This window comes from Sitophilus oryzae, unplaced genomic scaffold, assembly GCF_002938485.1.
Source record: "Sitophilus oryzae breed Bouriz unplaced genomic scaffold, Soryzae_2.0 scaffold_1507_pilon_pilon, whole genome shotgun sequence".
In the NCBI taxonomy this organism is placed as follows: Eukaryota; Metazoa; Arthropoda; class Insecta; order Coleoptera; family Curculionidae; genus Sitophilus; species Sitophilus oryzae.
Genome location: NW_022146178.1, coordinates 946,591 through 961,700, shown reverse-complemented (window position 1 = coordinate 961,700; position 15,110 = coordinate 946,591). Strand labels below are relative to the sequence as shown.

General features: G+C 32.2%; 1 protein-coding gene across 12 annotated transcripts in view; it reads right to left on the bottom strand.

Moving 5' to 3' along the window:
• Positions 1-15,110, bottom strand: part of LOC115878260 (cAMP-specific 3',5'-cyclic phosphodiesterase) — a 743,109-nt gene that overhangs the window by 236,565 nt on the left and 491,434 nt on the right. For all 12 annotated transcript variants that reach the window (XM_030894688.1, XM_030894691.1, XM_030894682.1 and 9 more), the window contains one exon: positions 5,266-5,367. In XM_030894688.1, the coding sequence (XP_030750548.1) occupies positions 5,266-5,367 (102 nt within the window). The remainder of the gene's footprint in view (positions 1-5,265; positions 5,368-15,110) is intronic.

Genomic DNA, 15,110 nt, shown 5'->3' with positions numbered 1-15,110 from the left:
TATAAATACTGTGCTATTCTTGCGTTTATTAAAATATTTAAAATACTAAAATAGTAGTTTTTTTTAATTTTATTTATTGACGATTGTGTGCATGTGCAGGTGGTCAAAATTTTTCCGAAAATTTGTGTGGCTTTCCGTAGTCCGATCTTTCAATTATTTAATTTTATATGGTATATGGTCTATTTTTTAATGGGAAATTTTGAGAAGTAGCAGTTTTTATGAGAGATGAGATGAACTAACAATTAATTTTAAAAATACATATTTGTATTTTAGATGTGTTAATAATATGAATTAGTTGAACTTAATAATCATATTTAAGTAATGTGGTAATGGTTATCGAACTAAAACTATGGGGTGAGAAAATTAAAATGAAAGTTTTACACGTGCCAATTTAAAAAAAAGGTTAACAATGTTTGTATTTTGTTTATGCTAATTCTCTTACATGTAGTTTTTTGCGTAAAAAAAGTAAATGCCAGTAAAAGTAAATGCCAGTAAAAGTAAATATAATTTTTAAATAGTAATATAAAGCACCTAATATAAATAATTTTGATTTCTAATTTTTTATTTATATTTTCCTTCCATTACATTGCATGCTTAGAAAATTAATAAATGTTTATATTTCATGATTTTAAAATTTGTTGTTAATATAACAAATTAGTTCTATAATTATTATTCTTTAATAAACCAACGTTGCCAAAAAATTTATTATGAGTATATTATTTTTAAATATTTAAATAGGATCTAATATAAATAATTTTGACATCTAATTTGTTGTTTATATTTTGCTACTACTTAAAATAATGTTTACATTAAATGATTTTAAATTTTGTTGTTAATAGGTATAACAAATTATTACTGTTATTATTATTTATTAAACCAGTCTGCTTTAAAATATTAAAAATCATTTTCCTACATCCAAAATAACAAGTATTATTGCAGTGTAACAACAGAATATTAATAAAAAAAAATGCAGAATATATAGACATACTATCCCTAACTAACTAAAGCCAAACAATAATATTCTTTGCTAATCAACTAATACCAAAATATGGCAACAGCGCCCTTCATTATGTATTTTCTGTGTAAATACTAGCACCTTAATAAAAAAAAGAATGTGTCCTTATTTTTATCTGACTCCGCAAAAAATCAAAGATGCCGGCTTCTTTCATAGCATTGCCACCGACCGCTGTCGGTTTTCTCGGAAAGAAACCTACGTCGCCGGGCGACAACTAAAATTCAGTTAATATTTTATTATAATCGATCCTGACGAATAAATGAATTTCATAAATGAATGAATTTTATAAATGAATGGTTTTTGCTGCCGAATTACTAGAATACAATGTTTCAAGGCAGATGACGGATCTATTCGATAATTTTTATTCGAATAGTTTTCAACGAATGTTTTCTTACTAACTATCGAATTATTCGAATGAATTGCAACTATCGAATGTTTCGATAGTATTCATTCGATAGTTCCCACTACTAATCAATTCTATTTTTCCAAGACTCCTTGATTAACACAGCCACCTGAAATTTAAAATACGATTTTTTTTAAACAAAAATGTCAAAAGTTGACGTATATGATATATCATTCTATTCAGAGCGTCATTTTCTATCGAATAAAGTAGAAATTTACCGCGGGTGCTATTTAAAAATTAAAAGTTGTAGTCATTTCCGGTGAAACAGGAAGTGACCAAAAACAATTGAATACGTCAATCAATCCTAATTTATGTCATATACTAACATAGCAAATCTCGTTTTTTTATCTGAAAAAATAAAAAAGTTATAGGGCGTGAGCCACTTTTGAGACGCACTGGTATACCACCCTTGTTCCATATGAAAAAAATAAGTTATGATTAGAAATACGATTTGGACATCTTTTAACCGGCCATGAAAAGTCTCGAAAAACATTAGACCTTCATATCTATTTTCTTAAGGCTCATTGAGTAAAAACTAATGGTCGTAAGACAGCCATGGCATTCTAGATTGAAAATTAAAACTCTATTATTTTTAAGCGAAGCTGTCAAAAGTTAACATACATGTTATTCTATTCAGAATATCATTTTCTAATCAAATAAAGTAAAACATGCCGAAGATGCCATTTAAAAATCAAAACTTGTCGTTATTTCCTGTGAAACAGGAAATGACAAGAACTAATTGAATACGTCAATCAATTCTGACTTAAGTCATAGTTATAGGACTTTTGAAAAACACCCTCTATTAATGTGAAAAATTAATAAACTGTTCATGTTAAATTTCTCCATTTTAGACGGCTCTTTTCTTGCTTTAAAGCCACACTTGGATGCTTTTGATTAAACATTGCCTCAAAAAAAGCTCCTTGTAGTGTCCATTCTTCTATGAAACACTGTCTAAATTTGCCAACTTTGCAAACTTATTGCCAACGCTATGTGATATTGTACGAAGACAGAATAAAATAATCATAAAAAACTTTAAAATTAAAAATTCATTAACTTTGGTGGAACAAGCGAAGTTACTGTGTCTCTAACTTTGTTATGCCATGTTGCTCTAAATACAGAACCGTGACAATGCCTAACTTATTTATCAGTTGTGCCCCGTAGACTGTCGTTATGTTTATCACTTCACCTTGAAAGGCGTACTTCGAAACCTTTATTATCAATGGAGGCAGACGAGTTTGCAAACTTGAATAGAGGGGCTCTATAGAGAATTGAGCTCATTTACGAACTGTCAGATACAAAGAAACTCTAATAAGCCTTTTATGCCGCGTCTTAATATGAAATCTTACAAATTAATGCAGTTCGAATTTCTTAATTAGACTATATTAAGTAGATTGGATTATGTCGGATTTCACGATGACGCTAATAGATCTTGAAAATGAAAAGCTGTCGTTATGGGCTAGAATTTATATAAGTTTTCTTTTCTTTAATTACTTTAACAGTTCTCCGTTATTAATTAGGCTAATTATATAATAACTAACTTAATTTCTAAGTTAGGTACCTATTTCTTGCGGCCGCTGGTAAAATTTCAAAGTATTATACTTATAACTGGTTGGGCATGGGACCCAAACCAAATTTTAGTAAGTTAAGTTAACTTAGGGCCTACTGAAGCATTTTTCGATTATTAAAACAATTTTGAAAATTCGCGATTTTTCAAGTGAAACTTCTAGTACGAGAGCTAGCAACGCCGGAAAAACAAGTATTATAAGACTGTTCTTTCTATTTCTATTCGTCTGGCTCTTTGATATCTTTTACTATGCTCTCTAGAACAGCATGCGGCCCGTCTGGCTGCCGGTAAACGTTGCGTTATCTACTGCGCATTGTAAGAAGATTCTATATTTCTATTAGTTCTTTAAATTCTAGTATTGAATATAAATCGAACATGTCTCTTTGTTCTTTCAGGTTGACCGGGATAATTCCAATGGCTGAGACACTCAAGGGGACTACCTGGACCGATTCCATTTGCCATATATTTTTTATTTCTATTCTCAAATCTTGATACTTTGTTATTTTTTCTGTAAACTTGCTTTGTATATTGTTGTTGTTAGGAATAGAAATATCAATTAGTAAAACTGTTTTTTTAATTTTATTTATAAGCGTGATGTCCGGTCTGTTACTTCTAATGGTTTTATTTGTTAAGATTGTTTTATCCCAGTATATTTTGAAACTATTACTTTCGACTACGGGTGGTGGATGATATTTGTAGTAGGGCTCTTGGATTCCTCGGTCAATGTTGAATTGTTTGAGGATCTCCAAGTAGATGATTGATGCGACTCTGTTGTGTCTTTCCAGATACTTTGTACTCGCAAGATTACTGCACCCTGATAAAATGTGTTCTATGTTTTCACTTCCAGAATCACATCTACGGCACTTGTCTGATATATTCTCCTTTAGGATGAGTTTCCGGTAGTTGCGTGTTGGAATAACTTGGTCTTGCATAGCCACTATGAATCCCTCGGTTTCTGGGTAGAGATAACCCGATGTTAACCAGTGCAATGATTCCACCTTTTCAATGTGATGTTGATCTAGCTCATTTAGGTACCGTCCGTGTAACTCCTTGGCTCCCCAAGTAGCTATTTTATTAGTGATTGATGTAGGAGTTGGAAAAGCACCATATTGTTTCTACTGAGGTTCAAGGGGGTGTATTTGACATCAGCTGAAGACACCGTGACGTAAAGGTTGCTGTTCTTGGTATAAAAGTATTCTCTGAGGCTCTTTATTTGCTCCCGACAGACATTAACAACATCCAGTAAACCTCTACCTCCAAGATTTCGAGGGAGGGTCACCCGTTCCGTGCGCCTCTTGGGTGGTGATTTCTAAATTTGGTTAAGGTTGTTCGTACCAGGCGATTTAGGGATTCCAAGTCTGTATGGGTCCATTTGACTATTCCAAAAGAATATGTAAGAACCGGTAGGGCATAAGTGTTTATTGCTTTAAAGAGGTTCTTAGAATTCAAACCTGTCTTTAGAAGGGAGGTAAGTCGCAGTCGGAAGGCGGTCGATAGGCGGTTTTTAATAATTCCATGTTCTATTTTGTGTGTTTGTAGCATTCCAAGATATTTATACGGCTCAGTCGACATTGCGGAGATAATAGTTTTCTCATCTAGATTCAATTCTGGTGTTTCGCATAGTTTTCCTCTTATGATTGAAACAGTCTGACATTTGCTCGTACCAAAGGTCATTCCAATATCTGCGCTGATTTTATGAACGGTACGCAGAAGGTTTTCAAGTTGGTTTTTTGTTGCAGCATATATCTTCAAGTCATCCATGTATAGTAGGTGTGTAATGAGATGACGTCTGTTTCTCGTTCGTAGTGAGAATCCATAACCTGTTTCATTGATTATCCGCGATAGTGGATTTAAGGCTAGACAAAACCAAAGGGCGCTAAAAGAATCCCCTTGGAATATCCCTCTACGAATTGGAATTTTTGGCGATGTTATGTCAAAGGGAGCAGACCTGAGGTTGAGGGAGGTCGTCCATGAAGGCATGGTCTCTTTAAAGAATCGGCAGATTTTGGGGTCAACATTGTAGATTTCTAGAACTTGCAACAGCCAGCTGTGTGGTATGGAGTCGAACGCTTTCTGATAGTCAATATAGCCCATGAAGAGATTTTTTTTGTTATGTCTGTACTCTTGAAATTTCTTGCATATTAAAGTCTTGTCTTGTCTTGAAATTCAAGACGAGAAATTTTGAAAGGCTTGTCTTGAATTTCTTGCAAGAGTCTTGATCTTACAAGACTTTTTTAAGACTCTTGTGCAACACTAATTAAAATTATACTTAATTATACTTACTTGTTGGATGGTACGTTGGTGAGACATTGGAAGTTATTGCGAACACTGCGAAGACTGGCAAGAATTTGTGCAAACGGAGTGACAATTAGATCTTCCCCATGACTGAAAAGAAAAAAAATCATATTTAAATATACGATAATATGTTTTTACTTGTTGTTAACACCCTTATAAAGTATTTAAAAATCTAGCAAAAAACGGATTACAAGTGTTTGGAGCATACAGGCATTGACACTTTGTAACTAAAAAAATATGCAAGGACAAGATAAAAGCTGTAATGATTAGAGAAGTTACAGAAGGATTTTTTTGTCAAAGAAAAAGCTTAAGAAAATCAAGTAATAAAAGAAAAATTTATATGAATATCTTCCCATAGAAATTATTTACTCTATAAAAGGTACAAATTATTATTTTTAACGTCTCTCTTTTATAGTAAAATGCTATTAATATTAATTACATACGAAGCTATAGTTATATTTTTAAAATTGTTGACCATAAATACAAAAAATTAATTAGTTATTACATAATAGTAATAATCATAAAAACATACTTGTTTACAAAGGCTTTTAAAGACAAAATATGCACATATTAAATTGCAATTACCGATATATTTATAGATGTATATCAAATCTTAAACAATATTATTCCTAAACACCGAGTAAACATATTTATTCATATATGACAATATTTTTATTTTCTAAAAATATTATATCAGTATAAATAAATCAAATTTTGTTTTTAGACAAAACCAATTAAAAATATGATTCATTTCAAAAATCAAAGGTTCTTTCATTTTGGAAATTAGAACAAAAAATTCTAAAGCATTTGGGCCTGTTTGCGTTAAAGATAAAAATTTTGTATTTTACGTAGTTCCTATAAGGGTACTATTAATTATATTTATTTATACTCTATTTCTTACAAACATTTGCTCTACAACTTAACAAGTATAGCTAGAGACGTGAGAAATATAAAATAAGAGACGCCCCTCGATGTGCAGTGGACATCCCACAAATTTGCTTCAATCAAATTTTTCGTAGCGTAACTGCATCATTCTCTCTCTATCGTGTGCACGGCCGGTGCTATCCCCAAGTCACTTCCTATATTTGTCAAACTGTACATAATTGATGTATTGGAATATGATATAAATTTACTATATTAAATGTTTAACTTTAAAATATATCAACATTTATTATCACACTGCCCTTAGTAAAATAGCAAATAAATTATTCAAAATTAAGGCCAAGGCGAGTATTATTAATATATTATGGAAAATATTAGCTGGGTAAAGATTGACTATAAATAAACAATTTTATTGATATTATTAGTATTTCGAACAATTAAAATAAACTGAACGTACTTATAAGTAGTAGATAATAAACAGATATTTATACTGTAGGTATTTAATATGGGTTAAAGAATAATCCATACATTGATATACAGGGTCTACTACAGAAAACTGAATAGACCTATTGTGAGAAAATATTATTAATATAAATATTAACATTTAACATAAATTTGAATATCTACCTGGAATACCGACTTTGAATACCTATACTTTCGAATATGTTCCTAAAATTTTTAGAGTGATATAAAAGAGTATACCGGGTGGCGTCTCAAAAGAGGCTCACCCCTATACCTTTTTTATCTTTTTCAGAGAAAAAAACGAGACTTGGTATGTTAGTATATGACTTAAATTAGGATTGATTGACGTATTCAATTATTTATGGTTACTTCCTGTTTCACCGGAAATGACTCCAACTTTTGATTTTTAAATGACACTGTCGGAATTTTTTTACTTTATTCGATAGAAAAAAAATTGCATATGGCTTATTTGAAGTTGTAACATGCGGTTCATAACGACAATTTAACTCGCACTACAAAGTGTGTGGTATCAAATTATTCGTAAAAATGCTTTTTCTAAATATGCTAATGAGCCACCCTTGTTCACAATATGATTAAAATACGATTTGGGCATCTTTTAATGGACCAGAAAAAGAAACGAAATTACAACAATTACATCAAATCTTCTTTGGCTCGTTGATTAAAAATTAGTATTTTTAAAACAGCCAAGGTTCTCTAGATTTAGATGTAAAATATTATTTTTTAAGAGAAAATGTCAAAAGTTGACAAATGATATGCCATTCTATTCAGAGTGCAATTTTCTATCGAATAAAGTAAAAGTATACCGAGGGTGCCATTTAAAAAAAAAGAGTGCCATTTAAAAAAGTTATAGGGGTGAGCCACTTTTGAGACGGCATACCTCGAAAATTATTCAGAATATATACATTAAATGTCAAATTAAAACATAAGCAAATAGGATATCTATATTGAATAACTGCACGTTGCATGGGACACAAAATATAATTAAATCAATACCAGAAATAAATACCGAATTTAATTACAAAATGGTAAATTCGCTAGCTATTTATGACAGATATTTAAACAATTATAGTAATTAAAATACGAAACTGGGAACGCTAGAACTAATAAAAGTAATAAAACTGTTATTTATATTGTAGTTAATAAGGGTCATAGAAAAGTCTAAACGCGGATACGTATATGTATGTATTTCTTCCTCATTACAAAAGCTAAAGTTTGTAATTAATTATTGATAAGTACAACGTTACACGCTTTTCTTCATTTGAAAAATTCATATTTACAATTTTTGTTTATTTTAATTTACAAATTTTGGATTTGACAGCTTCACATTTCTGAGAGCAAAGACAAGATTAAACTCGTTTCCATGGCTAACTAAGTGAAATTGTCTAAAAATTATAAAAATTTGCTATAACTCAGTAATTTTTCGAAGAAAACATATTATAGCTTATAATGCTGAAAAGCTTAAAAAATGGCGCTATTTATGAAGTCATGGCCAACTATGGTTTCCATTTAAAAATACATATGTTTGTGTTATATGTTAAAAATGACAGGCTTTAGAAAAAAACGGAAGCTACAATCTCATTAAGGATGTAATTATCTACAACTTTTATCTGAAAACTTTTTGTCTAAAATAGCTTATAATGGAATTAGAGACAATTTTTAATATAGCCAAAATTTGTTTTTTTCGAAATATCTAGTAAGCCATGAACTTTTTCAAAAATCTGAAAGGCGCATATTTATGACCCCACAAAACTGCAATTATTTCCCCATTTAACCGAATCTCCATCTTCAGTAGTTTCCGAGATACCCATAGAGAACATCGTAGGAAACTCACCCTGTATATCAAAAATAACAAATGTTTTGTCATATTAAAACAAATTTTATGAATTTATATTCCCCAATATGGCAATATAGCCTCTCCCAATTCCAAGAAAATTATTTTTAAGTGAGTCGAAGTACTGTAGGAGGTATTTGCTTAATTTATAAAACAATGTTTTTTTTAATACTGCGTATTAAAATATTAATACAATAAATTGGTGTTTCTATTTTAAAACCACTTGGAAATACTACAAAAATACCGTTTCTACGCCTTCAGAATTTATGCGCTATTTTGAAAACATTCTTATCTGAAATTTTCTATCTTAAAAAGACTGGCGCTGCCATCTGTGTATAAGCGCTCGAACATATTATTTTACATAAACAATTGGCAAAGGAATTCTATCTTACTCGAGAGCGTTTTTGTGGTTGCCTAACGAGTTGAGATAAAAATTATTTTCCAATTCAATAAAACAATTTACTGATGAATAAAAAAAAAGGATTTATATGACAGTAACAGACCGTGAAACAATTTGTATTCATTGTGCCCTAGACAGGCAACTGTCACTGTGATGTAATCCTCTCGTTGAAAAGATTTTATTTTCTATAGCAGGTTATGAGATGCCATTAGAACATTTTTTATATATTGTTATACAGGATGGTCCGAATTGTATTCGGGAAACTTCGGCAGCATATTATGCAGATAAAACAAGTGAAAAAATTCCTCTAAATGTATGTCCTAAAATGCTTCGTTTCGGAGATACAGGGTGTAGAAGTTTCATTTTCATTTCGTTTTTTTTCTAAATAATTTCTGAAATATGGTGGATATTTGGATAAAAATTGGTCAAAAAGTCTGGATATTTTTTGACATAGAAATTTGTTTTCGATGTCAATATGACCCCGACTTGTAGGGGGCGCCACTTACATACTATTTAACTGTTTGAAACTGTAATAACGTTTCGTCCATACCTGTAAACTACTTTGTGAAAAAAATATATATTTCCGAATTTTTTTACTTATAAAAAGAGCCTCTTGGTAAGAATCGCTAAGAGCAACCGTTCTCAAGATATTTAGAATGGATATACAGTGTGGGCCACTGAAAACTTACAATGGCTATAATTTTTAAACCAATAAAGATATCAAAAAAATAAAAAGTACCGTTTCTATAATATCGAGGGGGAATACATATGACGTATTTTTTGAACCACCCCGACCTATCCCTTAGGAGGCACCCCTACTCACTTGAAAATCTTAAATGGCAATACTCCACTTGTGGCGTCTTTTTGGAAAGCTCATGAAAAATGCTAAATGATGATCATAAAGTTTTTAGGGTGAAATTGAAAAACTACCCTTACACGAACAATTAGGTGCACATTAATGAAAAAGGTGATTTTTTCAGCATAAGTTACAAATTGGGACCCAATTAAATGAAGTATTTTTCAAACCACCCCAACCCACCCCTGGGTGGCACCCCCTCACTTCTAATCTCAAGATAGCGATACCCCACTTGTGACACTTCTTTGGAAAGCTAATTGAAATTGCTAAAAGATGGTCATACAGACTTCAACTTAATTACTGGTTAGTGACAAGAAATGTAGGTGTGACAATTTGAAAGAAATTTAAAATGATAATTTATTTTAATAATTGCTCAAAATGACAGCCGTTTTGTTCCATGCAAAAATACAAACGATTTTCAAATTCTTCTCTCACTTTTTGGAAAGTCTCTCTTGGAATATTTCGACATGCTTCAGTTCTCCTCTGCCGCAATTTTTTCTCGCAATGGATACATGGATTGACAACTCAATCTTCTCAACATGGATACAAAAATAATTCATTCTATTGATTTTGACAAGTTTTGACATTTTTGTTTTATTTTTAGGCTCTATTTTTTTCGTCCTTTTTTATGACAGTCGTTCAGCATTTTTTATACGCTTTCCAAAGAGATGTCACAAGTGAGGTATCGCTATCTTGAGGTTAGAAGTGAGGGGGTGGACCTAGGGGTGGGTCGGGGTAGTTTGAAAAAAAAACTCATTTAGCTGGGTCCCAATTTGTAACTTATGCTGAAAAAATCACTTTTCCCATTAATGTCCACCTAATTTTTCGTGTAAGGGGTAGTTTTTCAATTTCACCCTAAAAACTTTATGATCATCGTTTAGCATTTTTCATGGGCTTTCCAAAAAGGCGCCACAAGTGGGGTGTTGCCATTTAAGATTTTCAAGTGAGTAGTGGTGCCGCCTTAGGGGTAGGTCGGGGTGGTTCAAAAATACGTCCTATGTTTTCCCCTCGATATTATAGAAACGGTATTTTTTATTTTTTTGATATCTTTTTTGGTTTAAAAATTATAGCCATTGTAAGTTTTCAGTGGCCCACCCTGTATAGACATATGTATTTGGCGTAAAAGATAAATTTGGTAACTTTCATTTTTTTTAAATTTAATCATACAGTTTTCTTCGAAAAAATTACGATAAAACAGTTTCTGTTGAAGCTTTGACATAAAAACATTTCAAATTTATAATTTCAGTCTAATAACTATCTAGTTAACATGTTTAATTTATGACGTGGTGACGAGGTCACTGATGACATGTAATGATTAGGTATTTCGATTCCAAATATCTGGAGAACTATTACTTGTTGCGACTTTTTTCCAAGAGCCTTTTTTACGTAACAAACTGCGTAAATTATATTTTTACTCAGTAGTTTTATACAGGTATGGTCGAAAAGTTATTATTCTTCAAACCAGTTAAAAAATGTAGGTAGCGCCCTCTACAAGTAGGAGTCATATTGACATCAAAATAAATATTCTCATTTCAAAAACTCCAAAACACAATTTTCATCCAAAAATCGACGTTAGTTCACACATTATTTGGAAAAATCAAAATAAAAATAAAACTTCTATACCCTGTATCTCCGAAACTAGGCCTTTTTAGGACATAAACTTATATAAACTTTTTTACTTATTTTTAAGTAAAACCGGTAAAAAGTAAAAGAGTTCGGACCACCCTCTACACTGTAATATTACATTAATATTTTAATAAACTAATTAGATAATAATTTGCACGAACGATCAATCAATATTAATTTACTACTTTCTAGATCCATAGACTATTTCTCAAAATCTCTTCAAATTTGTTCCAAGCACCGTTTGGCTTTGAAATTTCTTTTAAACTTTAATTAACTTAAAAATATTCTGCAGGATATTTTCCGGTTTAATATTTACCCAATCTTTCGTCATCTAGGAAACTTTAAAGTAGGTACCTATATAGATTCAGGAGTAATTTTTCTAGAAAGATTTAAAGTTTAAAACTTTAAATCTAATTGATTATAAAGGGTGTTGGTTGTAACTGGCCCAGTTTAATATGGTTTTATATCTTAGTGATGCGCTTTTTCAAAAATAAATTTAATAACCAATAATATATGTATGTATTGTTAAAACAAAAACATGTTTTTGGTCTTGTAATTAAAACGTGTTTTAAATAGATGAAAATACACTGTACTTTGAATGTTTAACAATGGTTAAAGGTCAACATATAATCGAAATGTGTAAAACATTAAAACTATGTATATATTTCAGAATTGGAGTTTCAGGTTAAAATTTGGAACAAGTTTTGAACAGGAAACAGGACAGTTAGATACAATTACAGATCTGTAGAGGGATGAAATAAACGAAAGATAGACGAAATATACGAAAATATGAAAGACGCCACTCAAACGACTATCGAAAAATTCTGTCCCAAAAAAGTAAAAGAACAAAAACTGAATCAAAGAACAAAACTTTTAATCAAACAGAGAAGAGATATGGAGGACAAGAGTACACAAGAATATAGAAATTGAAACAGAGAGATATCCAAAGAAATCAGAAAGCATAGGAGAGAACAAAATACGGAAAAAATTAGGAACGTCATAGAGAAGAATCAAAGTTTGAAGGTATTGAGAAATAGTACAATGGGTAGAAAAGAAATACAAAAGATCAAGGATATACACGGCAACATAGTAACACACAAACAGGAAATCCACACTCTATTAAACTTTTTTATCAAGAACTTTAAACATCAAAACAACAGGGGATCAAATCCGCCATCCGAAAGGTAATAAATCAGGGGTCGAAAGAAATTTCAGAAATAATCGAGGAAGAAATTATCAGTGCCTTTAGAGATATGAAAAACAATAGAGCTGCCGGCGACGAAGAAGGAGCACCAGAAATCATCAAAGCTTTAAATGTCTTATTTAATAAATGCATTGGAGAAGAAATAACCCCATCACAGTGGAACAACGCAACCATCATTATTGTACACAAGAAAGGTGACGTTACAGACCTTAAAAACTATAGGCCGATCAGCCTTCTTAGCCACGTATACAAATTATTTACTAAAATACTCACCAAGCGTTTGACAAATAAAATAGACTTCTTTCTTTCGAGCGAACAAGCAGGTTTCCGATCAGGTTACGGAACAAATGACCATCTTCTGACAGTCAAGGTCCTTGACTGTCAAAATAACAAAGAGAAATGCATTGAGTATAATAGACCACTAATGCTTGTCTTCGTGGATTTTGAGAAGGCCTTCGATTCGGTAGACCAGTGGAAGCTTCTAGAGACACTAAGTGAGAGTCGCATCGATCATCGATACTCCTCAATCATAAGACATATATATGATAATGCCACGGCAAACATCAGAATATCCACAAATCAATGCACAGACAAATTCAATATCGATCGAGGGGTAAGACAAGGTCCCCTAAACACACTGTCCCCTAAACTATTCGTTGCTGTGCTAGAAAGTATGTTAAAAATGATAAACTGGGGATTTAACAGGAATTAACATCGATGCCAAATTGATAAATCATCTCTGTTTTGCAGATGACATTATTTTAATAACAGACAACATACAGGAGGCTAAGAATATGCTGGATATGCTGAATGATGCTTCGGAAAAAGTCGGTTTAAAAATTAACTTGTCAAAGACAAAATACATGTCAAACCTAGTACTGAGTGGAAATGTAAACATTAATAACATACCTTTGGAAGAAGTGCATATATATATATATATATATATATATATATATATATATATATATAAATACTTAGGGCATGAGATCGGTTTTAGAAGGGATAATCAGACCCACGAAATTCTACGAAGAATAGGTTTGTCGTGGGCGGCATTCGGTAAACTAAGGCCTATACTGAGATCTGATAGTCCCATATGTTTAAGAAGAAAGATCTTTAACCAGTGTGTCTTGCCTGTCCTCACGTATGGAGCTGAAACGCTTACTTTGACAAAAAAGAACATATATAGAATACAGGTCATGCAACGGAAAACGGAAAGGTCCATGTTGGGAGTTACACTCAGAGATAAAATACCCGATCATACAATACGAAATTGAACAGGAGTAAGAGATGCGGTGATATCTGTCTTACATCTTAAATAGAATTGGGCAGGACGTGTGGCTAGGATGACAGATGGACGGTGGACAAAGAGACTTGTGGAATGGAGACCAAGACACCAGGCCTATAGAAGCAGAGGACGACCTCCTAGTCGATGGACAGATGATATTAAGAGGGTGGCTGGAAACTGGATTCAAGTGGCACAAAATAGAAAGGAATGGCTAGAGTTAAGGGAGGCTTTTGTTCAGCAGTGGACGGTATAAGCTAAGTGATGATGATGATGAGAGGGATGTATAGAATAAGGTCCTTGCTTAGGGGTACATTGTTACCATCCTACAATTTTACCCAATAAAGAGTATACGTATTAAAATAAGTTATTGGTGATTAAATTAACTGGACTAATGGCAGGTTTAATTAATATAATTAAGATATGGAGTTTTGAATCAGTTGATTGAAGAAATAAGAAGATGCGCAACATGCACCTTATGGGCGATTTCGTGGCCCAAAACCTGTCCGAGATGTAGCTGGCGTTACCGTCAGCCTGTCCGAGAATTACGATATTTAGTTTAGCTCTGCGCCGCTGCGCGCTGATCGTCTACAGCGCAGCGGATAAAGAATACTGTATCGTAGTTCTGCTTTCAGGCAACAGAGTGAGTGGTTGCCGGAGACAGCGTTGCCAGAACTACTGATTAAACCGTAGATTTACGAATTTTGGGTACAAACGGATCATACGGATTTGCTATCATTAACCAATTTAATATAATATTATATGATTAAACAAAGAACGGCGTCAGAATTGGCTTGGAAATGAAGATCGTTGTTATTAAAATATTATGTAATATATTTCAAGCCAACTAAATGATTTTTTTCACTGACAATTCAGTACCTACAAAAGAATTTTTATTTTTGTTGTTTATTCTATGTTTAACACGAAAACAATTTTCAATACATAAACGTGAATTTTTCACCCAAAGATATTTTCGACACTGTCGCTTTCAGATCCACGCTGTCTTTGATATGCCTTCGCTGGCCGAATTAGAGAAAATAAAAAATAAGTGTTTTTTGCGTTGACCGCAGAACGATTGGTGTCTCCACTGTACAGCACTTGAGACGTAAGAAAAAATCAAATCAGCCTTGTCACAAATTCGTCCATTAGGTTGCGTATCTCCCCAATTCTTTCAATCAACGATATTATGCATTGTGGACATTTTAAAATCTAATAATTTCAATGATTTGTCTATAATTAATTTCTAAATTTCTCTTTCCTATTTTATCT